This window comes from Heterocephalus glaber, unplaced genomic scaffold, assembly GCF_053883595.1.
Source record: "Heterocephalus glaber isolate CG9 unplaced genomic scaffold, H.glaber_assembly_v1.0 deba00001788, whole genome shotgun sequence".
Classification (NCBI taxonomy): domain Eukaryota; kingdom Metazoa; phylum Chordata; class Mammalia; order Rodentia; family Bathyergidae; genus Heterocephalus; species Heterocephalus glaber.
In genome coordinates this window covers 2,017,473-2,045,290 of record NW_028258471.1, presented here as the reverse complement: position 1 = coordinate 2,045,290, position 27,818 = coordinate 2,017,473, and the positions used below count along the sequence as shown (strand labels likewise).

The 27,818-nt window shown below is 44.0% G+C and overlaps 1 protein-coding gene across 1 annotated transcript in view; it reads right to left on the bottom strand.

Moving 5' to 3' along the window:
- Positions 1-27,818, bottom strand: part of Znf366 (zinc finger protein 366) — a 72,950-nt gene that overhangs the window by 16,494 nt on the left and 28,638 nt on the right. The window contains 2 exon segments of the mRNA XM_013068495.3: positions 5,165-5,356; positions 8,582-9,927. Coding sequence (XP_012923949.2) covers positions 5,165-5,356; positions 8,582-9,913 — 1,524 coding nt within the window. The 5' untranslated portion in view covers positions 9,914-9,927.

The window sequence follows — 27,818 nt, the reverse complement described above, 5'->3', positions numbered from 1 at the left end:
GGAACCCAGAATGACAGACAACTTTGTCTCCTGTACAATGTTGACAATAACCACAGTTTCTCATGAAGGATATTGGGAGGAACAAATGAGAAAAGTCATGTAAAGTACTTGGCCAATAGTAAAAGCTCAATAAATATTAGGTTATATTACTATCATTATCTAGTCTATGGTCAACTATTTAACATTCCAGAAACAGGAAGATCTTTGAAGATGAGGTTGCTGTCCTTTTCAGCAAGTTAACTGGAGGGGATATCAAAGCCAGGACCAAATAAGGAATCCAAGTAAATCCCTGCTGGCTGACCTGTGGCCTAATAAAAATGCAAGCAGTGTGCAGGCCTATCCTGGGAACTGTGCAAGGAAAGTGAAGATTCATCCTAGGTGGCAGGTTTCAGCGGGTCCTGCTTCCTGGCTCACTCAGGCTGCCCTTGAAACAGCTGGCCAGGCCCCAGTTTGCACCCAGGTCTCCTTCCTCTGGGCTCCTGGAATCTTTCCTTGCCAGATGCAGGGCCTTGCAGCTCCTCAGGCACTGGCTGCCCATGAACCCACAAGACCACGCTGGCAGCCAGGAGTGGGCATGGAGAGGTTGGGTGTGGGGAGAGATAGGGCAAAGGCAGTAGCAGCCACAGGCCAGGGCCAGAAGCCCAGAAAGTCAATAAGAAGCACACTGCCTCGCTGTAGCCAGCCTGAGGTGAGCTTCAGTGCTGAGATGCCCCAGGAAGCCCATGTTTTCCTGTTCTGAGAGCAAAGGTCAAAGAGCTGCAGCCCACAGCCAAGGAAAATGGCCTCCCTGAACTGCCCTTCCCTTCCATTCTTCCCCCTCTCTCCTTTAATAAGAAGGGTGTTCCTTTCCTCAAAGGGAGAGAGAGGGAGGGAGGGAGAGAGAGACTGTAAACTGTCCAAAAGGACCGTGAGAAAACAGGAAGCTTTGAAAAGTACAAGAGAAAGCAAGATGAAATCTATTTGCAGGCTGGCCCCTGGGGACATGTGAGGCATTGTTAAGCAGGCAGTTCATACAGCTATATCCTTCCTTCTGCGGGAGGAGGCCTGTGTTGCCAAAAGGCTGCTATCTGGTCACTGCCTTAACCCCCTCTTCGCCAGCCCAAAAGCCTGACCCTAAGCGGTGGACCCCGCAGAGTCCCCCATGTGGTTTCTCCCCCTTGGAGCACCGCAGAGCTTGAGGGGAAACAGCCAGTTTGGCAGAAGAGGAAGTGGAGACCCTTTTCAGGGAGACCTCACCCCTCATCTAAAGGCTCTACCATCTGCTCCAGCCCTCTGCTATAGATGACCTGGTGATTCATAACTCAGGCAGCTCCCAGCTTCACCCATCTCAAAAGAGAATTTGTCCCGGAAATTCTGGATGCCTGCTTTTCCTGGACAGGTTTTCCAAAGACAGCAGCTGGTTCTTTGCTGTTATGGAGTGTGGCTGCTACAAGGATAGTGTCCAGATCAACCCGTATGCTTACGCAGAATCTGGGAAGTGTATTTCTGAAACATGGCTTCAGTCTACAGGCACAGGTCTCTGGACAAACTCCAGCTGGCTCCAAAAAGCAAGGAGTCCAGAGAAGCAAGGAGTCCAGAAGTCGAGTCAATAGCAAAAGAGCCCAGAAAGGCAGTGATTGTTTTTATGTAAGCAAAAAGAAACATAGACTGAAACCTTTCCTCTCCTCTAATATTCCATTCTATTGTTAATGCCTAATCCCACAGTTAGTGAATATTTCTGCTTGCTGGAGACAGCTGTTGCCACTGAGCACAGGGCCAGGGAGAACTATTTCATGCTACAACAGGGGAAGGATTTATATTGGAAGAGAATTTTAATGGTGAGAATCTCAAGAAATTTGAAAGTGTTACTAAAGAATCTTCCCTGTTCCAAGTTCTTGGGTAAAGGAGAGAGAGCTAGCTCACTTCTGGAGTGTGGCAGCAGCAAGGCCTGCCATAGCAAGCATGGGAAGAGAAAGCTCTTCCCTGGCACCATGACCAAGCTGGGGTTGAGTTCTCTGGGCTGGGCTCGTTCTCCAACATCGCTATTTGGCCAGCCAGCCATTTGTTTCTGATGGCTTTGAAATGCATAGCAATGAGCAACTGGCCTCCATCCCTCTCCCAACTTCCAAACCCCAACAACTTTCACACAGGGTCAGATTTCCAAGAATCCAGCACAACATAGATGGGAGGCCAGGTCCATGGGACACCATCTGGAGCTGGCTCATCCCTAAAGAGTTTAAAAACACTGGAAGCCTGTTGAATAATTTGGGAACTCAGACATGCTCTGAAAGTCTTTTGACATGAAAAAGGGTGGGAATACTTCCCAGGGATTTGTGACTTTTGAGGATGATCCGTCCAATTCCTGTGCCAGACCATCTTCCGTTGGGAAGTATGAACTGTGCATCATTTCAAAGCTAGAGAGGAATCACCTGGCAGTTTGTTTCTGGCACTTTCCAGGAGAGAGGGGACTATGGGTCCAGGTGACTGACACCCATTGTTGTTGTTTTAGAGATTTTAAGGAGAGAGAAAGGTCACCTTAATTGGACAAAAAATGCCCTTCCAATTGTTTCTGTCTAATAATATATAACACTCTCTACCTGGCCTTCTTGCTTATGGTGTAACCTCCTAAGAGTATGTGGCCATCAGAAGAAGTGCCTTTGTCTTACCAGTCCAATTCCTATGCCAGGCCCACCTCCCATTGGGAAGTATAGACTGTGTATGGTTTCAAAGCTGGCCTCCCACTTCACCCTCTCTCATGGGAACTGATGGTGTGGATCAGACATCCAGAGCCTAATCAACCCTCAGGGAGAGGCAAAATGGTGTTTGTGAGCCATCAGGCTGACATGGCACACCCTTGGGGTGGGGGGTGGTACACCGTAATGGGGTAGAGCGGGACACAACCATTCCTAAACAAGAGGCCTGGCATATCCAGCTAGGATGGCTCACTGCAACACTGGGCCCAGGCTGCGTTGCTCTGTGAGGTTTCTGTGTACCAGAAGTCTGTGTACCTCACATCTCAAAAGCCCTCATGTATCCCTCCACACCAGGAGTACTGTCTGCTGGGTTATACCACTACTGCTGCATGAGAATAGATGAGATGCAGGTGGGAAGCTGTTAGACTAGACCAGTATGGATTTTTTTTTAGGGGATAAATCAGGCAATGACTTGCTTCATGTTTTAACAACTTAACTTCAGAACAGTTGAAAAGATAAAAACATTATTCATGCTTGAAGCCCAAGAGTAAACACAGCCCAGGGAATAAAGAATGACAAAGAGACCCTGCCTGCACCTCCCCTGTAGGAGACAGTGAACCTCTGCAGGAGGGAATGATGCTCTGGAGTGAAGTGCTTTAGGGGTTCGGTGGAGTGGGAAGGAAATCAAAGAAGTGCCTGAAGAGAGAGAAGAACTGCTCTGTGGCCACGGCTGTCCTCTCAGGTGCATAGCACATAGCCCCCCACTCACAAGAATCCAGAGTTGACTTTGATGTTCTGACTTCACTGTCTTGCAATTCTTAACACTTTCTGAACAAGGGGCCTTGCATTTCCATTTCGCACTGGGCCTTGAAAAATCATGTAGCCTGTCCTGCGTACTGCTTCCTCTCCTTTCAGCTTAGCTGACTCAAGATGGACATAAATTGACTTTCAAACCACTGGGAACTTGGAGAAAAGGAAGGGAAACAGAAGTGGGTGGCAGGAAAAGGGCTGGGGGGAGAAACCTCCCTCTGCCGTGTCTGGACAATACCCATACCGTCTAGGGAAGCTCTGGTTCCTGACCCCTCACCCTGGCCAGGAGTTGCCAACACAGGAAAGGAGTCAACTTCATGGGGGGTTCCTTAAGAGGGGGCCACTCTGCAGAGGAATGAAAGCAACAACAGCCCCGGGAAACAGGGAACCCTACTTCAGGAATATGGACCTGGGAGAGCATCATTCAGACCCCACCCAACCCACAGTAACAGAGAGAAGGAAAACTTCCATTTCAAACAGAAGAGTGCTATAGATACCTAATGCAGCATTTCCCTCTTCTGGCTTCAGCCCCTTTTTTGTGACCAGGATGACACTTGTCCGTACAGTCCTTATGCTGCCCAATTATATGCAAGACTCCTCCTTTTAGAAGCAGAGAAGGAAACAGTGTTGGGTCTGGGGAAGCCTTGGGAAGCCTAAGAGCTCTGAGTAACACCAGTTAGTGCCTTGGGATGTCCAAATCTGCTCACACATTTCCTCCACTGATGATTAATTAATTAATCCAATACAGAAATTTTAACAAAGATGCTCGATCTCTGTGCTATGTGGCACTTGGGAATAAATGAAAAAGACTCTAGGTGACTATACTCTTAGCCAAAGCAAGCATTTCTGAGGTGCTTTGAAAGGCTACATTTGGCTACCTTTTTTGCCTCTGTGTAATATTTTTAATTGGAATGCAATGATTGTACACATTTATGAGATACAGTGTGACATTTGTATTCATCTATACAGTGTGTGATGATTAGTTCAGCATAATTAGTTCATAATCTCAAACAGTTTTCATCTCTTTGTATTGGGAACACTCAAAATCCTTTCTTCTGGCTATTTTGAAGTATACAATAAATTATTATTAATTATAGACATTTTACTGTGTTACACAATACTACAACTTACTCCCCCTAACTGTATTTTTGTATACAGGGAAAGAAACCTGCATGCCAGGACCACCCCTTTCATCCCCACTGGGAAGCCTCTCTTCAAATCAGAAGGTTCAGTTCCAAGCATGAGAAGGGGAGGAAGAGAAGTGGGAGAAAAGAGGGGGATTTTGTTGGAAGATTTTCTCACTCTTCTCTCTGTTCTACTCATTGGCTTGTAAGGTTTCTCCTCTACTTTGGGGCAGGAGTTCTCCACATTGGCTTCATCCTTAACCAATTCCACTCTCAAATGGCCCTTCCACCCTTAGACTTTCCCAGCTGCCTGGGCACTGATGCCACAGTGACACAAACAGGGTCAGTTCCTCAGGGACTGGCCACGGGCTGATGTAAGCACACGTGTGGTGGAAAGAGATGCTGGCAGACAGGACTTAGGGCTGCCCAGGGACCTACTCTGAGCCTCACTAGGCTGCTGATGAACCAGATTAGAAGGGTCTTTGGGAAATCCTCCCCACTGGAGATGTGCACAGCCCTGAACATGCGCACAACCCCAAGTCTGCCCTTTATGCCCACCTTGCATTTGAAAGGCTTCACATCTGAGTGGACGATCATATGTGCCTTGAGGGTCTGCTTCTGCACAAAGCTCTTGTAGCAAAGGTGACACTGGTAGGCGCGAATGTTGGTGTGAATTAGTACGTGTCTCTTCATGTTGGCCAGCAGGGTGAATTCTCGCCCACAGATCCCACACTTGTGCTCCTTCACGCCCTGCGAGGAGGCCAGAGTCAAGACATCTGTGGTTAATGGGAAGCAGACTTCCATGAGGGTTATAGACATTGTTTTCCTCCCCACTACATAATCCACAAAGAACGAAGTCAAGGTCCAAATGGTGTAGCTTTAGCCTTGTTATTATTTTCTTGAAAAGTGAGATTACATAATCTCCCCTCCCCTCTGAACACCATAGATTAGCCAGACCACTAGAGAAAAGGAGCTATTGCTTTTGTTGTTCCTACTGCCCACATAATTCTATAATAACAGTTTTAAAGGATTAATAGGGTTTGTTTAAGAGCACTGTGGATGGATATGCAAAGTGAACCTACAATCCAGCTTTCACAATAATGAGAAAACAAAATCTAAACTGATATTATTGTTTCCCACATCAAAATTGATGTCTCCTTGAGTTCTCATTAACAGACTTAAAAAATCCCAGAAGAACAACTTATCCTCACTTCAATGGATCACAACCTGGAAATCACCCTCTCCAGTTGGTCCCCTGGCTTCCCTCAAGCTTTAGTGAACAGTGTGTCATGGCTCCGGAGTCTTCTCTAACTGAGCTCCTTCTGATGGGGAAATGTGGTAGATGATAAACATCTGAATTAGAAAATAGAATAGGAGGTTATCTAGTTTCCTTGGCACCGATAGAAAAGTGTTTGAGTGCCTGAGCATCTATTCTCCCAGTGCAGAGCATTTCCAGGGACTCAGAGCTTGAGTAGAATATTAGCTAAATCTGAGTAATCAGTTCTTCCCTGAAAATGCCTGTTCAAGATGTCCTGATCCAGAACCACCTTGTTTTGTTTTGTTTTTGAGACAGGGTCTTGGTATGTTGCTCAGGCTGGTCTCAAACTCATGTGCTCAAATGATTCTCCCACCTCACCTTCTTGAGTTGCTGAGACATCAGGTGTGTGCCACCATGCTCAGCCAAAATACTGATGAAAAGGAAAACTTAGAGAACCATGGTACTGAAATGATTCTTACAGGACTAATTAGAACAAATTCCAAAAGGACAAACTTCAAAAAATCCATGTTGCCTGGAATCCGCAATGGCCTAAGGAAGAAAGGATTTATTCCAAGCTCCGTTCTGACTGCCTATATTTCCATTTATTTAATTTTTGGCATGGTAAGACAGTAACACTCTTTGGTTTTGGTGAGTCCATTGTACTAAAGGGTAGGTTCAGATCTCTGCCCAGCTATTTACTGGCTGTGAAACCCTGTCTAACCAGGTCCTTTCCTGGTGAAGACTTCTGTTCTCAAGATGAAGTGGTAGGTCTTAAGAACCCCGGACTTCTTTCTAGCTCAAACGCTTTCTCATCTTTGCAGATGAGCATGGATTTATACTAAAAAGAGATTTAAGAGTCAATCTCCTTCAAAAATTGAATTTTAATGTCCTCTAAGAAAATGAGTGTTTAAATTTATTGCATATTCAGTGAGTTTGAAACCAATAAAAATATTTTCTTGACAGGCTTTATATTTCACTATTGAATCTTTCTTCTCTCTAGATATTCACTGGGGCCAGGGATATGGCTCAGTGGCACAGCACATGCTTAGCATGGATGAAGCCCTTGATTTTATCTTAGAACACCCCCAACCCTGGGCTTGGCTATAATCCAGTTAATTTCTTAGAGAGAAAATTCTGTATCCAAAGACTCGCACATGGGCTGGTGTAAAAGGCAAGAGAATAGGAGCCTGACCATAACTTTGGAGCTATAAAGGAAGCTGCTGTGTCTGACAAGAACAGTAAAAGGACAGAGAGGGTGCCTATGGGGTGTTGGTTTGAGGAAGGGAAGGGGCTGGAAAAGGGACAGTCTTTGCGAGTTAAGTGTTTAGGACTCAGGTGCTGGCATCAGGGATTCCCTAGTGACCTTCCCACGCCTTGGTGTCTATATCTGCAAATTGGAGTCACTCTCAGAGTTGCTGAGAAATTAGTGTGGATCAAATGAGAAGTAAAGCACTGATCTCAGTAGAGCAAGTCTTCAATAAACTCTACCTGTCACTGTTGGCTGACACTTCTAATTACAGTGGATTTGTTTTCTAATTTAAACAAAACTTATTTCAGGTACCAGGCTGTTTCTTCTCATTTGGCTTCATTGTCTATTATCTTAGAGAATCTGTATGTTCTAAAGTGTACCTTTTGTACATGGGCAGGAACCCTTGAAATAAGTAAATGTTTCCCTTTGTGTCTTCATCTCAATCTACCTTTATTGATGACTCCTGCATTTGGCAGGCAACTCCCCTCAGATGGTATCTACTGGTGTCTTTTGTAGAGCAGGAGCTGTTTGTGCAGTGCCCACGGTGCAGTCCTACACTTCATCTCTGCTGCAGGGCAGAAAATGTCCTGTGTTGTGTTCTAACAAATGAAGCCTATTAGAGAAGAGCAGAAGTGTTTTCCTGGTTGGGAAAAGTCTTCCACTGACCTTTCAGAATTAAAGAATGTTGTAATGAGACTTTAGCTTGCTAGAATTCTTTCTTGCCAAGAAAACCACCAAGGTTAGGGGTAAAGATAGAGCTCAATGGGGCAGAACTCTCCTTTCCTGTAGCTCAAAGCAGACTCAAGTCAGCTCAGCCAGGACAAGGTTTCAGGATGCCACCAGGGCCTTGTTTAATTCAGCCTGAGTGACTCCAAGGTTTGCTTAAAAATGAAGCCAAATTTAGACCCTAGGGCCTGAGTATCTCCTTGAACACCTGAGCTCAGGGAAGATGAAACCAAAGCAAACAGAGAAGGATGCTTCCTCTTGCCTCCTACCATACCAACCACAGACTTCTGAACCCAGGCAGGCAGAACCTCAGCCCTGAGGGACTGTGCCCAACACTGCTCTGCTCAAGCCACCTGCGCATAAATCAGGCCTCAGAGTGGAGTAAGCAAGCAACTGGAAAGGTAGCTGAAAAGGCCAAGAGAATTCTCCAGGAGGCACTCACTGGCATAGGCCAGGCATGGAGGGGATAGGGTGTGGTGACATATTCATGCTGGTAGGACATACTCGTGCCTGGGTGAAGTTCTAGAAACAAAATTCCAGGGATTCTTGGGGGCTAGGCAGCAGCAACAGAGCAATCAGCACCATCACTGCCCACTCTCTTTTCTGCACATCATCCTTTCCTGCCAGGCCCACCTGACATGGGAGAGGGCTCCATTGATAGCCTATGGTCCCACCATTTGACGCTTCTCTAAGTGTGTGTGTGTGTGTGTGTGTGTGTGTGTGTGTGTGTACCCCGCCATACCTTGTGGGTGAGCGAGTGCTGCTTGAGGTGGTGAGGCTGCACAAACTCCATGCCGCACTCAGAGCAGATGTAGGGCCGGATGTCCTTATGCTTCATCATGTGGTTCTGCAGCTGGCTGGGGTACTGGAAGGTCTTGTTGCACTCGGAGCAGTTGTACTGGATGGGGCCCCGGTGCGTGGTGAGGTGCCTCTTCAGCTGGGCCAGTGTGGGGAAGTCGAGGCCGCACTCCACGCAGATATTCTCCCGCCCGCTCGCGTGCTTGGCTTCATGGGCCTTGAGCTCGCTGGGGTAGGCGAAGCCCCGGCCGCACACGCGGCAGTTGTGCGGCTTCACCTCACTGTGCTGCATCATGTGGCGCTTGAGGTGGCTGGTCTGGGTGAAGGCCTTGTGGCACACCTGGCACTTGTGGGGCCGCGTGCCCTGGTGCGTCAGCATGTGTGTGTGCAGATGGCTGAGCTGCTTGAAGAGCTTCCCGCAGCGGCTGCACGCGTGCGGCTTGATGCCGCTGTGGCCCAGGATGTGGGTCACCAGGTTGTACTTGGAGGTGTAGGACTTCTCGCAGGTGGGGCACTGCCAGCGCTTCTGCGCACCGCCCACGTCCACGTAGTAGCTGTCGTCGATCTGCACGTTCACGTCCACCCTCTCCACCTTCTGCTTGACCTCCTCGCTGTCGGGGGGCTCTGCTTTCCGCGGCAGCGGCGGCTCGGGGGGCTGCTTGGGCATGAAGGCGTGCCGGCCAAAGGGGAAGGGCGCGGTGCTGGGCACGAAGAACGGGAACACCAGGCCCGGGTGCACTTTGGGGTAGTAAGGGTAGGGCGCGGGCAGGAAAGGCGGGGGCGCCGGCTGGGGCCACAGGGCGCTGGGCTTGAGGGGCTCCTGCTTGACGGGCTTGCCCGCCAGCGGCTCCAGTGCGCGGTAGAACTGGAAGCCCACGTCGCACAGGTCGATCATCTGTGAGTCACACTTGGGGCGCGGAGGCTGCGGGAAGAGCAGAGGCAGGCTCGCGGGCCCGTGGGCTTTGCTCTCCTCCGAGGGGAGGCTGAGAGCCGCCTCTTCAGCAGCGTGGCTGTAGGGCATCTTGGTGGGCATGCTCTTCCGCTTGCGGGACCCGCCTCCTTCGAAGACCCCGGGGAATCCGTCCAGGTGTCCAGCTGGGGGTTCATAGCGAAACTGGGCAAATGGCCCCCGGAGGGCTTCCGGGAGGGGATGTCTCTGTGGCGCCTTCCCTCGGGAAGCCACGGGCTGTAGGCAGTGGGGAAAGGACGGGGTCCTCTTCACACCCAAGTTGAAACGCACATCCTCATCTTTGGTGATCTTCATTTCCTTCTGCATCCTTGGCAATTTTCCTTTAAACAGAAACAGTCGTTGGTTGGCGTTTTTGTTTTGCTTTGTTTTTGAATTTTCCTTTCCCTTTGGGGGTCTGGTTACTGATCAGTACTAATTTACGGAAAGAGCAATACTTAATACTGGCCTTATTTAGGGCTGTTCACCATACCATTGTTCTTCCTTCCCTCGCACCCACTTCTCTTTTGGTACCGGGAATCGAATTTGGGTCTTTGCACTTGCGAAGCAGGCGGTGGAACCACTGAGCTAAATCCCCGGCCCAAAAGGGACCGAAGTGTTTGTTTTTAATTTTAATTTTAATTTTTTTGTACCCGGGATCGAACTTGGGCCCTTGCGCTTGTGAGGCAGGCGCCGGAACCGCTGAGCTGAAGCCCCGGTGTACCCACTTCTAATGTGGAAAGCACTCACTTCCTGCAGGGGGCCCCTACCCAGGGCTGAATCACAGTGGGCTCAATGTAAATCCAGCTACAGAACCATGGCGATAGGCAGTGCGCTTGTTTGCAAGGAAACCTGAGAACTCATCTGGTCCTTTTCCTGATTTAAGATGAGGTCCTAAGTGCCATAAAGATGAAATGACACCCTCAAGGTACACAGCTACTCAGAGGAGGAGTCTGAACTGGGGGCCTGTTCAGTCTGAGATTTAATTGCATCTGTTAATTAAATATGAATTCAATATGTCTTGTCAGATAGTTTCCACCGTAAGGAAACCAATTTTCACTACTCTTGCCTTACCTGGGCCTCTGCTGAGGAGGGTGGGGACATTCAAGGTCATGAAGGGGAAGGGACTTTAATGCTGATCTCAGAATTAATGTTTCCGGGTATCCATTCTGAGCAAGGTGTGCTACTGAGGTTCACCAAGTGGACAAAATTGATATGACTGAGAAAAACTGGGAAAACCACATTATAAAGTCATTTTGACAATGTATATGTTCTAATATTCAGCCAGAATCAACTTGAGGGGGAAATTTCCAAGGTTATGAATCACTAAACCAAAACTTGGGTCTCTCTCTTCATGCAGACGTCAAAGGGAAAGGCAGCTTTTGGTGACTCCTGTGGCACCTGACTATTGTCCTGCGGAGCCAGCTACTGCATCCTGGTGACAATGGGGCATGTCAGGAAGAACCTATTGGGAGAAATCTGGGCCAAAAGCATGTTTCCTTTCACAGGTCTCCTGGATGTTTTTCTATTTCCCTCACCTGGATGCTGATAGAAGGATCCAGTTGCTGTCTTTTCTACCCAAGTCTTCTGAGTTTGCCTGGTTCCTTTGCTCAGCGGAGGCTGCCACAGTTGGCATAGCAAAGTATAAGGTCTAACTGAGTGAACTCAGGGCTCTGGCCTGGGATGGCTACAAACCAAACCGTACAGGGAGAGGTTCTGGGGTGAGAGGGCCAGCAAAGTCCATGATTTGTTACAGTCCTGGTGAGGCAGATGCAGTTTGTAAAAGGATCAAGATATTCCCAAACTGCATGTGTGTTTTGTTGAGAGGGCTGAGAACTGTAGCATAATTGAAGGAAAAAAGTCATTTTAATATTTGGTTACCAAGTGCAGATACAAACAACTCAACTGAGAGGGGAAATGCATGTTCCTATTATGTGAGTATTTGGGCATTATTTAAAGCTGTTCTGTGAACTGGTTGGAGAACTAAAATAATAATATCTATTAATACTCACTTTGTGTTTATGCGAGTGAGATGTTCTCAGCCTGTTGTTCATTCCTTGGATTTGGGCTTTAGTAATAAAGAGCAAGAGCTTGCATGCCCAGTAAGTGGGAGGTTCAGCTTGTGTCCTGTCTTTGCTTCCTCCTCAAACTCTTACCACAATGTGAGATCTTTCCCCACTACTGCCTTGGGCATTTGTAGGAAGTGAAGAGGGCAGTAGCAGAGGGCAGGCCCAGCTTTACAAGACTAGAGAGGTGTGGGTGGGTGACAAAAGGAGAGGACTGGCACAGCAGAGGCGTTTTGATGGCTGCCTGTGTTTACCAGGTGGTCTCCTGGCTTGAGGTGTATGCAGCAGGTCCTGACCACTACACTCACATACAGTTATACAGGGTGGGGATCTCCTCCAAGAATTCGTTGCGTCTATAAAAATAATTGGCTTTCAGACAAGGTTAAATGTGTTCAATGGGAGAGAAAATTGCAGAACCTTTCTCTGGCATTTCATTTTAGCCAGAGTTGATTTTATAGTCTCATGAAGATAGATTTCTTTTGCAGAAAAGCCTGCTCAGACTGGAAAAGCCTTCTAGGGTGAGTGCCTGTCACTGTCACAGCTGAGCCCATCCAAAAGCAAACTGGTTCTGTTTTATATTTATATGATTAAAAGAAACAAGTCCTAGTTCATATGAGGAGTAACATTCCTAACCAAAAGCTAAGCCCAAAGGCATGTTTATTTTCAGTGTTTCCACTTTAATCACTATCAACCTAGTAAAGCAAAGAAACACTGTTGAACAGAGATGGTTTTTTAAAAACATAAATGGCACAGGGCAATTTCTTGTTGTGTCCCCAGTGCAATGACTTCACATGTGTATTCTAATCCCTTACTTTTTAAATTTCATAAAATCAATTTTGCCCAGTTTCTGCCTGGCTATCCTCTTACCCCCAGAATAGCCTGTGCACCATGGAATAAAATCAGTAACCCAAAGAGATTTTAAAGAGCTTGGAATCCACCCACTGCCATTTGAATAGATCTTTAAGAGAGCTTTCCCTCCTACAGAAGAATCTTTAGGAACATTGCCAACCTCAAGGAGAGGTCAAGGAAAAGAGGGGAGGGAGGGAGGGAGGGAGGGAGAGAAAGAGAGAGATCGAGAGAGAGAAAGAGAATATGAATCTGCTTCTCCCACTGGCCTTCTTCCTGGCGAAAAATCAAGTGTAGCTGCCGCTAGCTATTAATATCCCTGTCTTTGAGCACCAGTGGATAAGGACAAGCCCTAGGGGGCAGAACAACAACAAAGTCCAGGAAACCACCTATACTGGGGATAGGGAATGTTCAAGGGAAGAGTAAGGCAAAGGTGTCTTCCTTAGGAGCTAATTTATCTTGAAATCAGTCAAGTTAAAATTCTGGGTGTCTCCACAAAATGTATTAATAGACTCCTAGAAAATCTCCATGTGTACCACCCATGTGCTCCCTTTCATTTCTAAAAATAGACTGGCAGCGATCAATGACAGCTACAGGATTCTTGTGTCGGAGGCGGGAGAGGGGTGGGACAGCAATCTGGCTGAGATGTTCAAACTGGGGACAGGCTGGAGTGGGAGGGGAGCAGCTCCAAGCCCTGTCCCATCAGTGGCTGCTTCTAGAGCCCCTGGAGAAAACCAGCAGGTTGTAAGACAGTTTTCCACCAGCACAGGGTGTTGAAACAACATGCAGAAAGAAAGAGGAACTGAAATTTTAGAAGCACATAGCTTTGGACAGGTTTGAAGTCTGAGGGTCTGGGCTTGAATGTTGGCTTTGGGTTAGCAGTTGTGGGGGATTGATCAAATTAATTTTGAGGTCTGAAGGGCCTGGATTTAGCTCAGTGGTACTGCCGGCTGCCTGGCAAGTGCAAGGCCTGGAGTTCGAGCCCCAGGACCAAAAAGAAAAAAAAATTTTGAAGTCTGATGTTCTCGTCCATGAAATGGGAGTCTGAATATTCCTTTAGGGTGATTGGAAACTTAAAATAGCATGTGTGTGACAGAATGTATTAAACACTAGACAGTGCAGTGGCCTTGATGGGTAAGACAGAGTGGACAGAAGGAAAGGGCTGGGGTCAGGGTTCAGAGAATTGATGCTGGCATCATCTCTATTTACTGAAATGAGACTGTTGGTCACCAGTGACTGGCATCTGAGCTTCTGCTCTGCAAGTTCAAAACCAAGGTTTTACCCATTTGCCCTGAGTTGGTCTTGTCACAGCACTGAAGGTAAATACAAAGAGGCCAATGACTTTATTCATTCTGTGTGCAGATAAACTTTCTAGCTTAAGGCTACTCCCTCATCCCTCCTCCATACTCCCATTCCTGTGATGAAAGTATCTTTCTGTCCACATTAATAACAGATTCTTTGGGGAATGAGGAGTTGAAGCAAAGGGGATTGGCTGCTCTTGTGTGTGAGAAGCTAAAGAATTGCCCCTAATCTAATATTGCAGGTCATTTTCCTAGGGACAGGAGGATCTATCTGTGAAACTCAAAGTCTCAGACACAGGGATAGTGTTTTGGATCAATACTGGCAAACCAGCACTTGCAATTACTGGTAGACTTTAAAGACAGGGATTGAGTCTATTTAATTCTCTTCTGCATCCCCAGGCCCTAGCATGTGCCTGCTTTGGGGTGAGAGAAGAAATGAATGGTTCGCTGGGGATTTAGCTCAGTGGTTTCACCGCCTGCTGCGCAAGCGCAAGGACCCGAGTTTGATCCCCAGTACCAAAAAAAGAGAAATGAATGGTTCTTGTTTTTAAAGTTTCCATATGAAACATTAAAATAAATAGTTTATCTTAAATTGTTTAGAATGAGGATGTCTTTGGTATAATTCTAATCAGATTATCAGCATCCTCCTAAGTTCTTGTGTAGTTACTGTAGAGAGTACTTGGTACATACACCTCATGTGAGCTGTTGCTCTTTGATTTTCAAGGACACTATTCTCTTACTCACTTTCCAATTCAGAAAGCCCTAAATCCTGCTTACATTAAGGCCGAGGAGCCATTCTCAAAGTGTCAAAAGGTTCTGCAACCCAGCCAGAAAACAGATTCTTGAAAAGTCCAAAGGGCAGAAGGGTTAGACAGAAAGACTTCTGAATTGAGAATGAGAACTGTAAGCCAAGAGTTGTGGTCACCCTGCATTCTTCCACACTAAAGAATTTAGTCTACCTGAAGAATTTAGTCTACCCTTTATGCTAATGAAGGGGAGAAGGCTCTAGAAGAATTATACATTTTCATTGCTATGGTCAGAGAATGTTCTAAAGTCCCTGGCCTTCTATGATATCCACCTACTCAGTCACGGAACCCAAAAGGCTATAAATGAGTTAAGGAAGAAAATATTGGGTTGATCTGTGTTAAAGGACTTGGGGGCTCAGGATAAATTCTTTAACAAGTATTATTGATGAGAGTTAATTATGAGGAAATAGAGAATGAATGAATTTTAAAAACCCAATCAAAAAATTTTTTTCTTTGAAAGATAAGGACCAATTAGAGGCTTAAGTAAGAAGAAACTACATTTAGCTTTGGGAAAAAATTGCTTCTAATAATGCCCTTTAATTAGGAATTCACCTACTGCACCAAAATATAAATATTCCCCAGATAAAATTACTGGTATTTTGTGGTTCTCATTTGAACTGAAGGTCATTCCAGTAAATGCTATTGGGCGGTGACAGTGAGTCAGCATGCCAGGGGCGAATTTATCTTCACACTGATTTCTGTTCATCCTGAAATTCGCTAAAGAACATTCCCCTTCACCTGAAAGACAGAAACTGCATTCTTGAAGCTTTCCAGTATTTCTTGGGAAGATGTTACATTTGAGGAGGATCTGTTTCCCTATTAATTTGAGTGTGGCGATACTTGTGTGGTTTGTCCTGGAGCTCTGTTTTCAACAGAGATGAAAGCAGGGAGAATGTGAGGATAAGAAAAGTAGGAGGGTGAGAAGCTACACCAGAGGGACAAAGGCTGGGAAGAAGGATAGGCAGGATAGGGTGGTGTAAACTGACATCTTCTCCCTGCTCATAAAAGATACCTTGGGATAAGGCTTCTTTACTGTAAGATTTTAATGGCTCACCTGGCTCTTTCTGAATTTGTCCTATAGCTAAAGACTTTGAGACTTAAAATTAAATATTCTGATGATTTGACATATTTGTCTTAACATATATGTAGCTGTGCTGCTGAGTTTCTCATGTGCAGGTATCTGGCAGTAGGGATCCAATCTTGCATTCTGAGATTGGCAGGAATAGAAGGATCTCTGTATGTATCTGGCAGATGCACACCATAATGTTTTTTACAAGCCCGCCTTACTGTTGGATGGGACTCAGCAGCAGCACTCATTGCATTTTTGATCACTTCTTGAAGACAACTTGCATGTTCCTAAAGAAACCAATGTCCTGCCTTGTCACTTCCTGGGTCAGTGGTAAAGCCAAAAAGTGAAGACCAGAGGCCTGGTAGCCAGACCCCAAGGGCCCTCCCGGATGCCCTTCTTTCCCTCATTTATTTTACAAACTTCAATTCCTCCTGTTTTGTTATAAAAAGTAATCTGTCAGCTCTCTAGGTGACCAAAATACATTACTTGACAATGAGACTTGTTCACCCATGAAGTAGTCAATTGAACTCACATAATTAATTTTTTGAAAGTTCCTAAATACCACCCAGACATAACATAAAGTCGAATTGAGTTTTGTATTGTTTAAAATGTTCAGAATGAGCATGGATAGATACCATTTTAATATATTTTTAATGGAGCTCTTAATGAAAAGCCAACAGCAAACTCGGCTACTAACTTGCATAGGTTAAAATGGAGGTAGCTTTCATTTAGGAAAGATAAAGTTTTCTTTTAAGTGCTAATTACTAGAATACTTTCTGAAAAGCAGGAGTGGATGCAGTGACCCGAGCCCTGCAACAGCTGTGGGTGTGTTGGGGTCATCACAGTCCTTGAGGCCCATGTAGAGGAAGGAAATGTACTGGAGGTGTGAGTTTGCAGTTCTCTTGCCTGGTGCTCAGCGCTAATCTACCTTTATTTTTTTTTTTATTATTGCTACTGAGGATCAAACTCAGGACGTTGCGCTTGAGAGGCAGGTGGCAGAACCACTGAGCTAAATTCCCGGCCTGCTAATCTACCTCTTATGAATGGAGCTCTAACTGGAAAGTTAGGGTTTATTTCCAATTTTCTTTGGGGGGAAATACCCTTAAAATATATGTTTTATGTTCATAGATCAAATAAACTCAATATATTTACTCTTGGCTAAGCAAAAATACACATGCATTTTAGAAAGCTTTTTGTCTATCTCTGAGAATGGCAGCACACTGTGGATAAGACTAGAAAGTACAACCTTCTGCAAGCAAATGTGGTGGGAATCAGCACATAATCAATGAGGCTGGTCATCTATAGAATGAACATATTTTAAAAATGTAACTCCAGGGCCAGGGATTTAGCTCAGTGGTTCCAGTGCCTGCCTCGCAAGCCAAGGTCCTGAGTTCGATCCCCGGTACCAAAAAAAAAAAAAAAAAAAAGTAACTCCAGGCAGTGTTTATTGGGGGGGATGGATATGATGGAAATATTTTGTATTTTGATTTTGGTAATGGTTACATAACTGAATTGGTCAAAGCTCATACAACTCAAGACTTACATCAAAATAAGTTTAAAATAAGTTTTAAAATAGAAAATAAATATAATGCTACTCTGTACATCATTATTAGAAGAGTAACTGAGGATATTTGTGAAATGTCCAACCATCAAGGTGACAAGGACCCTTTAACCAATTCATATTTATAAAGTGGGTCCAATAATATGCATATTGTAAATAAAAAGGAATATAAATTAGATTATAAGAAATGTATAGTATTAATTTTTGTTCAATCTGAAGGGAGACTTTAAATATGGCAATTGTGTCTGTGTGTTTTCTATTTAATAAGAAATTAGGACAAGGATGATGTGTTAAATAATCATTGAAAGTCTTCTAATCTTTGGCCCCGATTGCATGTTCAGTAAGCATCCTTCTCTGATTGCTTCAACAATCTTGGAAATTAAAGTAATTACATAGGTGGACAAGATCATTTTGGCCATTAGAAAATATGGTCTTATCCTTGTAAATCAATAAAACGGTATTGATATCTGTGTACACAGCTACCCTCTAAACCACTGTCTTAGTTACTTTTTCTTGTTGCTGAGACAAAATACCTAACATCCAAAGTTGAAGGAGGAGAGGTTTGTTTAGCTCACAGTTTGTAGAAGTTTCAGTCCATAATTGGCTGGTTCCAAGGAAGGGTGGTACAGCAGACAGGCATGGCAGAGGATAAACAGTTCATGGTGGGCAGAAGGTAGCAAAGCAAGCAAGGGATGACCACAACTCTTTCTATCCTTTCTATCTTATCCAGGCTACCTAGGGTGGGTAGCACTCACACCCTTAATCCTAGTGCCCTCAATTCTAGCATTGCACCATGAATCAGTTTCAGCATCACACACGCTAGATCCAGCCACTTTTGCAAAAGCCCCACCTCTGACTGCATGAGGCTTTGGAGGGACATCTAGACACAAACCATAACAACCACAGACCAAATGCTGAGTCATGCCACCTCACCAGGGTCTGCTCTGTCATGCAGCCTACCTAAGTTATTTCTTTAACACCTTGCTGACTATGTCAGCCAGACTGCTGCAATGTTCTGCAGGGAACAGGGTAGGGTAGAGGGAACCTCCACTAATGGAAGTTTTATGGAGACTCAGAGGTGAAACCTTTCTTTTCATCATATATGGAAGCAAATCTCTCACTCTTTAAAGTCTATCATGTTTGTTTACTATTCCGTTCACTGGCAGGGTCCTGTACTGTTATTCACCTGTGTGCATTGGAGTGGGGTGTCCTATATTTCTAACATAATCTAGTTAAAAAGAAACTTGTGTGGTGATATATATCTATATATCTCTATATAGATAGCTCTGTACATTTAGATAGATAGATGATAGATAGATAGATAGATATCTGAGTATCACTAAGTTTTGGGGAATTTACCTGACAAATTTGATGTTCTAGGCTCCTCTTGCTCCCTAGTCCCAAAAAGAATTTTGGTGTTTCTGAAGGAAGGGCTAATGGGTAGACTTGTCCTGTTGCAGTCTACCCCAGCCAACCTTACATAAATTAACTGCTCAGAACATCTCCAGGGAGAAAGGCGTCTCAGCCAAGGTGCTGCAGTGACTGGGGGAGTGCTCCCCAGAAGGTGCAACCCCTGATTCATCTTGGCTCAGGCCCCTTGGCCAATTCATGCCTTGTTCTTTTGTCCTGAAAAGTGGAATGGCCTGTTTCACTGCAATAAATTAAATGAGAGTATGTGGTCTCTAGAAATGTCTAAGGTGACAGTGATCAAAATCCACTGAGCCTCTGAGAGTGTGTCACCACAGAGAGAACCTGCCCACATCCCAGCAAACTGTGCAGGCAGGGCAGGCCACCACAACTGCCATATTTGAGCAATGGCTGCAGGTTCCCCAGGATACTCCATGCAAAGGCCCATTAGCTCTGGGAAATGCCCATCCTAATGGCATGTGATGGATCTGTGACCCTACCCTGAATTACTGTCTATTTCTGTCTTCTGATGGGCCACTGCAAAACTACTCTTCATTTGAATACCTTTTATCTCCCCTTACACTTTTTAGTTCAAAGTCTTCTCATTCACTTGCTTTGAGATGTTTTTTTTCTCTTGAATCTGCTCACTAAAAACGTTTCTAAAATATATGTACTCCTGCCCTCATGTACATGTACACATAGCTTATCTCTAGAAGGGAATACAAGGATCTGGTTGTCTCTGGGGAGGATAGTATGGCTGGGGCCAGGGGAGGGGTAAGCTTAGGAATCAAGCAGCCAAGTATCACCTTCAGGAGGTGGCATTCCCTTCAGATCCCATGGGAAGGTGCCTCTGCACTTATGCCATTGCCTGGGTGGGAAGGAGACTTTCACTGACATATCTTTCCAAGATATACTTTTACAAATCTGGGAATGGTGTAGCTATTCAAACATTTTCACTTTAAAAATTCATATTGGCTTTCAGCAAACATTCAGATAAAATTAGACTGGAGATCTCCTGCCTTTGAAACTACAAAGAATCCTCTTGAAATATTTCACTGGACACTTTGATTTTTCTGCCCAAGGCCTTTTGATGCCTCTAGCAGGCATCACCCTGTCTTATACCTTGGACATACAGTTTTATTACTGTTATGGCTTGTGTTTAGATGTCCCTACAAAGCCTCATGTGGTCTTAGATGGGGCTTTTTCAGAGGTGGCTGGATCTAGAGTATGTGATGCTGGAATTGATTTATGGTGCAATGTTAGGATTAAGGGCACTAGGATTAAGAGCGTGACTGCTACCCACCCTTGGTAGCCTGGACATGATATAAGGGATAGAAAGAACTGTGGTCATCCCTTGCTTGCTTTGCTACCTTCTCCCCATCATGAACTGTTTCTCCTCTGCAATGTTTTTCTGCTATGCTCCTCTGCCACCCTGCCTTGAAGCCAGTCAACTGAAACCTCTACAAACTGTGAGCTAAATAAACCATTCCCTCTTTAATTTTGGATGTCAGATATTTTGTCTCGGCAATCAGAAAAGTAACTAAGACAATGACCCAGGCTTCTACCATCAGGGGATAAATAACAGCTCAGCAAACCACTTCAGGTGCCTCTTGTGCCTGTCTTATGCTAGGTTTCAGGAAGAAAACATCTAATTAGCCAAAAACAAGATTAAAGGAATTCAGCCTCTGGTAGAAGAAATGGATAGCTAGATGTGCAGAAAATGTAAGAGATACAATAGAAACATCTTGGACTAGTAGTTCAGCTTACTGAGTATGAGAAAACAAGAAGCAGAATTATATTTCTTTGGACACACATAAGAAATTATTTTCTTTAAATTTTTTATATTATTAAAATATCAGAACAATATGAAAAAGATGAAAGAATATGTAGATGTGAAGGAAGAGCGTAAACTACCCCTTTTCCACCCGTGACTCAGCCTCATTATCAGTGTGCCCTGGACAATAGAGGAAGGCTCTGGTGACTTGCAGAATGGACCTGACCTTTCTTAACTGCACTGAGAGCCAGGTGTGTATAAATTTTTTAAAATTACAGTCAACCTTGACAGGCTAGATCAAGATGAGTTTGGTATGAAGATTCACAGTAATTACAGAATTATACACTGCAAATAAGACAAATCCAGTTTCTTCCTCCACCTATCCATGAATTTCTCCTTGACTCCTTCCACAGGGCTGAGAAGGAAGCCTGAGATGCTACAAACGAGGCCCTGACATCTCTGGCTTTGTTGGGTCTTTCCCGTAATGTAGTTAAGTTGCTTAAAAGTTCCTTTCTAGCTAAAATAAAAGTCCAGTTTTATTTGTGCCACTGCAAAACCACAAAATATTGAAGTGCAAAGCAAGCTGCAGCTGTCAGGCAGTCCCTCCTTTCTCGGCTCCCACAGTGTGGGCCCATGTGTGGGAGGCAGCATCCTCATGGGGGCATTGCATTGGGGCTGGATCTCCTTGAGACCAGGGTCATTTCCTAAATGCTTTTTCATCTATACTATCCAATACTGGCATTTTATGACATTTTAAAGTGATACATTTTCCAATTGCAATAATTTTCGAGTTTTAAGAAAATTTTATCTGTTCTTTCATAATAACTAGTAAATAAAACTACCCCAAAAAGGTCTGCGGAATTCCTTCCTTTTCACTCTTCCCTTTTTGCTCCCATTCTACAAGTAGCCAAAATGCTTTCTTTGTTTAGAATTAATCATGAAAAGGAATGTAATATGTTTTGTTTTTGGACCTAACTCTCCTCCTCCTCCACTTCCTCCTCCTTCATCTTTTTTCTTCTTTTCTTCTTTTTTCATACTAGGGATGGAACCTGAGGCCTTGAACATGTTAGGCATGTACTCTATCCCTGATCTACACCCTAGCCCCCAGCCCCTCATTTTCCTTTTGTTTTTTCCAATTAATAAAGATTATTGGTCATTTTTCTTTTTAAGCCCAGATGGATTCTGGAGGTTATTCCAATGGTCTGCTATGTGTGGTGTTTAAAGGATGTCCCTGGAAAGAAGCTCATGTACCCAGGAGGGTGCACATTTATATTAGAATCCCCTGACTTTGAATGTCCAGTGGGCCCTCAAGTTACAACTAGCCTGACATATGAACTTCCATTAGGTTAATGGAAGATTCATCTGCCTCTTGTTATCTACAGCGTGTGCTCAGGTAAGCATCCAGATCTCAGCTGTACTGACTTAGAACCAACTTGAGTTACAACCAGCCCTTGGGAACTGATTGAGTTTGTAAGTCAAGGGTCTACTGTACTTTTTCATTATCCATCCCTCAGAGGCTTTTTCAGTTAAAATGTGATAATACTCCAGCATTTGTTACTGCTTCATTGTGTTTCTGATTCTTGGTGTTTTCTTTATCAACTTCTCCTATCTAATAAATTCTTTCCCATCTACCTGAAATGTTAACTTTATGCATAGAAGAAAATAAAATAAAGGACCAAGAAGTTAATTTGGTAGCACCTTTCACCTTGAACGTTCATTGTTGTGTGGTTATCACAAAAGTGCGTCCATTGCTCTTGGAAATGACTGCTCCCTGCTCTCCTTCTTTCCCTTCCATGTCTAGGACTCTAGTCTTCATGTCCACCACTTTACTCCAAGATGACTTGGAGCAGCTTCAATACACACTCTTGAATATTTCATTTCTTGCCTTTCAAATCCCTTGCATAACAATGCCAAATCCATCTAGAAAAAGTCATTGCTTTTTCTAAGACAACTCTGTTGAACCTATACAATATTGTGTAGTAATTGCTAAACATAGTGTGTAGAGATTGTTATTTGCTGTTCCAGTAGCCATTTCTCCTTTTTCCTTAAGAAACATAACCCTGATTTTGCTTATGATGTCAATGTGCCCAGGAGAAACACTAGTCTTCCCAGACATCCCTTGAGCCAGGGGTTGCTTTGTGCTGCAATTCTGGCCAGTGACATGTAAACAGAACATTGTTAGGGATTTCTGAAAAAGCTTTTGCTGTCCTCATGCAGAGACCACCCACTCACTATATCCTTGCTTGTCTTCCTTCTTTTTGCCTGGAATGTGACTAAGAGGCTGATGAAGGTAGAACCGCTTTATTGGAACCACAAAGCAAGAAGCTTAATGGCAATGCTTCCCACCCAGTCAGGTAGAGAGGTAGAAGACAAGTGTCAGTATTCACTCAGTACTGGTCTTGGCATTTAGTTCAAGAAAAGGAATCCTTACTCCATTAAGCAAATCGTATTCAGACTTCCGTGGCTTGCAGCCAAATATAGCCCTTACCAGAAAACACAAAGCAAATCGAACTACCTAACTTCCAAATTTCTTTAAGATCAAGTCTATTCTATTCTTTTCTCTGAAATCCTCTCAACTGCATTCAGATGCGGCTTTCACTCTTTTCCATGTGGGGCAACTCATCCCACCTCTTTACCTTTGTTTAGACTGCTTGATCCTGCAGGAATGCTCTTTTCATTGATGCATTCTACTTTTACATGCTGAAATTAAGTTCAGGTTCTTCACTGAAGCCTTTGCCTCCTACTTTTACGCCCAATTATCTCTCCCTTCTTTCAAATCCAATTGTTATCACCCCCACTGAGCCCTACATTAAATACATGTTTTCCCCTTAGTTAGACTCTGATTGGTTTGTGATTAAGTTCTGTTTTGTTTTGTTTTGTTTTGGTACCAGGGATCGAACTTGGGTCCTTGCGTTTGCACAGCAGGCGGCGAAACCACTGAGCTAAATCCCCAGCCCAAATATTTAATTTAATGTCCTATAGTTTTTTTGTTTGTTTGTTTGTTTTTGGTCCCAGGGATTGAATTTAGGACCTTGAGCTTTCGATGCAGGCACCTGAACCACTGAGCTAAATCCCGGGCCAGTTAAGTTCTGTTTTTCCAACCATTGCTTAAGTTCCCTGCAGCTCAGGATTCATAGTTTTCTGTCTCCTGTTACACCTTGCATTGTACTGAGCATCACAAAGATACTCACTTGATAGCTTTTCCTTGGTTGTGATTTTTTTACTCTGCATTTTGATACCTGCTTTTTAAGACAGATCTGTCTGTGGCTTTAGGAGCATACATACATTCAGATTATGTCTCCATCTGGTAAATTAATATTACCCCTGGTTGCCAGTTCCAAATCAGAATGAATTAATTTGTCATGTGGAGAAATTTGCAGCAGTAAACATTGTCACTGTGGGTTATTTATTGCCATGAGCATTATGTTGAATTTGCACATTGTTTATGGAGCATTTGCTGGTATTGAAGATCAACCTCTATACCTTAAATCTGGGATTTTGGCATTGAGAGGATATAAGATCAGGACTCTGCGGTCTTGGAAGCACCACAAAGACCAGTATAAAGCTCCCTGGGCTGTCAGCTTCCTGCACTGAGCTGGGACAGAGCAACCTTGGTGAGCCATTGGAACCCTCCTCTGAAGGTAACACTCCTAACTGCATGCAAAGGACAAATACAGAGGAAAGAGGAGACAGTTACACTGGATGAAACCTCTAAGACTTAATTACACTTCAACTAAATTGAAATAAACACAGAACTTACATTGGGACAGTTTTGTGCTTCTCCTTATGTTACCGTAACTTCTCAATTTTCTACACTAATTTTTTTCAATAAGATATCACCACAGCCATATTCTTGCTTTTTTCCTGTCTGTCTCAACACACATACACACCATTGAAAGCTATCTTTTATCCAAATTACCCTATTTTTGTGAGTGTGTCACATGAACAAAATAGGCTATTCCCTTCAAAGATATAGTTCCATATTAACCCTACCTGAATTCCTCTAATTCCTCTATTTCTCCCTCTCTCTCTCTCTCTCTCTCTCTCTGGCATCCTCTATCTCCTTAACTACAGAATCCTCTTACTTGGAATTCTAAGTCTGCTTTATTGAGTAATAATCCCTTATCTAGAAATGTAATGACTCTTTCTTTGGTGTTGTTCTCCCAGTTTTTAAAAGTTTAATTAGAAAAAAAGGCAGATGGCATGAAAGAATATTCTTTGAATTTTTCTTTTCAGGGGACAAATGCTCAACAGAACTTGCTTATAAATCACTGTGCCATGCTTTGGAAGTTCCTTTGATGAGTCTCAGTGTTGTTTGACAGGATTCCCCAGGAGGTCTTGGGAAGAAATTCTGGGGTCATCATCTTTGCTCCCTCAGAAAGTAGCTTGTGAGCAGCCCAGAAACCTTCCTAGAGGCCTCGGGGGTGACTGCCAGAAGCCAGGGGCCTCCACAGCCTGACCATTATTGGTCAAGGCTTCTGGTGGGTGGGAGATAAAGGGATCGTCTGCAAAGATGTGTAAGATGAATGTTTTTCTCCAAGAGACACCACCTGGTTGGGTAAACCAGTGAGGGAGCTACAGACCATAGATTCTCTGAGCTGGGAGTGATGTAATAGATCTAAAAAGGTAAGCCATACTTCAAGTGCTAGGAACATTTCAGAGTCAGTTTTCACATTTACAAAACTGGGCTCACAATGTCTACCTTAGAAATAAATGGAAAAGCTAATTATCTTGCAGAGTGCTTGTACATAATAAGCATGGTTCCACTTGCTTTTAGAATTTCCATTATAAGAATCAGAAAATTATATTAAATGATACTGACAATAGGATATTATTTCAGAGTGGGGTGGTCAAAGACATTCTCATTAATGGAGGAAACCTGGGATATTTTTTAAAAAACCAAACAGGATTGTTCAAGATGTGCTCTATTTGCTATTCATTTAGTAGTAAGTGAAAGGGACAGAGAGTAGGCTGGGGCATTCTGGAGCCCAGCCACTGAGGGTCCTGCATGCCCTCTGTGCTGCTTTTGTTGATCCGGGCTGACCTGCCAAACCAGGGTGCCCTCTTGTCCATCAGCCTGTAGAACCTGGACTCAGGCAACTCATGAGGCCGTCCATCCTGAGCAAGGAGTATGTCCTGTTGCTGTCTCTGAGCACAGATGAAGTGAAGCACAAGCAAAGAAACAAAGTCTGAGGCCACCACGATAATGCTTGGAATGCTCTGTAAAGTTATAAGTACCCCCATCTCCCAACTCTCTTTTTTATAATGCTAAGTTTTACTTTCTTGATAGCACTATCAGAAAAGTATTTGACCATTTATTTGTTTATTATCTGACTTGCTCCACTAGACTATATGTTCCATGAGGCCAAGCATCTGACCAATGTTCAGTTTTATCCCCCCAGAAAAGAGTCTGGCACATAATAAGCCCAAACATATTGGAATCACTTGAGAAGTTTTAAATATACACTGCACTAGCCCCCTTCCTAAAAATGCATTGTTTAGGCTCCTCCCCAGACCTACACTATCTCAGGATTCTGGGTTGGGGCTCAGGCACTCATGTTTGTTTGTTTGTTTGTTTTTCATTTAAAACTTCTTTACTTGTATCTGTATGAAAATAAAATTATAAAAAGACACTCTGGGGGCTGGGGTTTGGCTCAGTGGTGCCACACCTGCCTGGCAAGTGCAAGGTCCTGAGTTTGATCCCCTGTACTGGAGAGAAAAAAAAAGACACTCTGGGAGTATAGTGTCTAGACCCAGGGGACTTCCTTAGCAAGACAAAAAGGCAGAGATCAGAATTGGATTATTAACCTTAAGCCCACACGCACTGATGTTTGTTTATAAAGAGCTGAATCTCATGGTCACCCAAAGGCTGAGAACTACTCAAGGGACATGCTCAATGAGCCTGGCTGGACATAAATGACAGAGCCAGTGCAATAAGGGAAGTGGGAGTAGGCGTGTGAGTGGGCAAGGATGGCAATGGAGGCAATCTGATGGGAGAAGCCCTGTGACTTTCAGTCATCCTTCTTTCTACAACCCACCCAGGCCACCCAGGATGGGGCCTGGGGTAAGGAGAGCATTTTTCTCTATGCCATCCTAAGCAGATAAAGCACAGTCTGTGACAATGGCCATTCTGGGATCTAGTAATGCACAAAGGGAAGCACCCAGAGCAGGTCGTGCTCCACTCTGGTGTGGTGGTGGTAGGGTCACAAGGGCACTGTGTACACATGCGTCTTGAGCTGGAGACTGTTCCCCACCCCCATTCCTTCTCCAGGTGTCCACCTCATGCCAAGGCTCTGCCCAGCCACCTGGGGAGAAACTGAGTAGGCAATTTGACACTCGGCTCTTCCCCATGTCTCTTCAAATCTGCAAGGCTTGATGATAAGGAAGAAGGATTTCTCTCTGCATGATCGTGATACTTTTGAAAGGTTGCACTGTGGAATTTTTTTTCCCTCACTTCTCTCTTGGAAATCACCTCCATATGCTGATGGGAGTACAGAATCAGACTTCTTCTTTACATCGAGAAAGCATTTTCCACATATAGGGCAGGCAAAGGGAGACTGATGATTTTTTTCAGCTTCCTTCATGCTTTACAATGTCATTTGTCAAAGGTTGGTTCTTTAAAAAAATTTTTTTTTAATTTTCTAACAACGAACAACTAAATGCAAAATTTTCCCTTGTACTTTGATTGATAGTTCACACCTTTTGGAATATCTAGCTCATATTTTTAGCAAGAAGCAGCTGGTACTTTTGACATTTAATTCCAACAAAATGCTTCACTCAATTCCCCCTCTCCTGATAGGGTACACAGACTATTGGAAAATATTCAATGGCACTGATCCAAATGTCTAAACTAAGTGTGGGGGAATGGTAAAGTATGTTTTTAATGTCCTAGAAGTTGAGCTAATGGCATTGAAATGGCTGATTTTAAGAAAACTTGATTGTGGCAGGAAAGGGGAGTTACTTTAGCTGCCATTGATATCTACAGGGTGAGGGAGAGGTCTTTAAAAGCCAGGCCAGGGAGTTTTATCCAAAGAATTTTATTTTATTATCAGTCAATTTTATTACTGATAATCATGATAGCTATTGGAACTGAGGACTTACCACACTCAAAGCTTTTACATGGTTATCCTGTTGAATCAGTACTATATCCCTATTTTATAAATAAGGAATTTGAGGCATAATGAGAATAAATGACTTGTCTAAGGTCACATAGCCCAGAAGCAGCAGCTTTTCATGAGGGGTTGGCAAACATTTACTGTAAAGGGTGAGATAATACATATTTTTGGCTTTTTGAGATGTACAGTCTCTGTTGCAACTATTCAACCTTGCCATTAATAAAAGTAGAGGTACTATGTAAACAAATGGGAGTGCCTACATTTTAATAAAACTTTACTTACAAAAACAG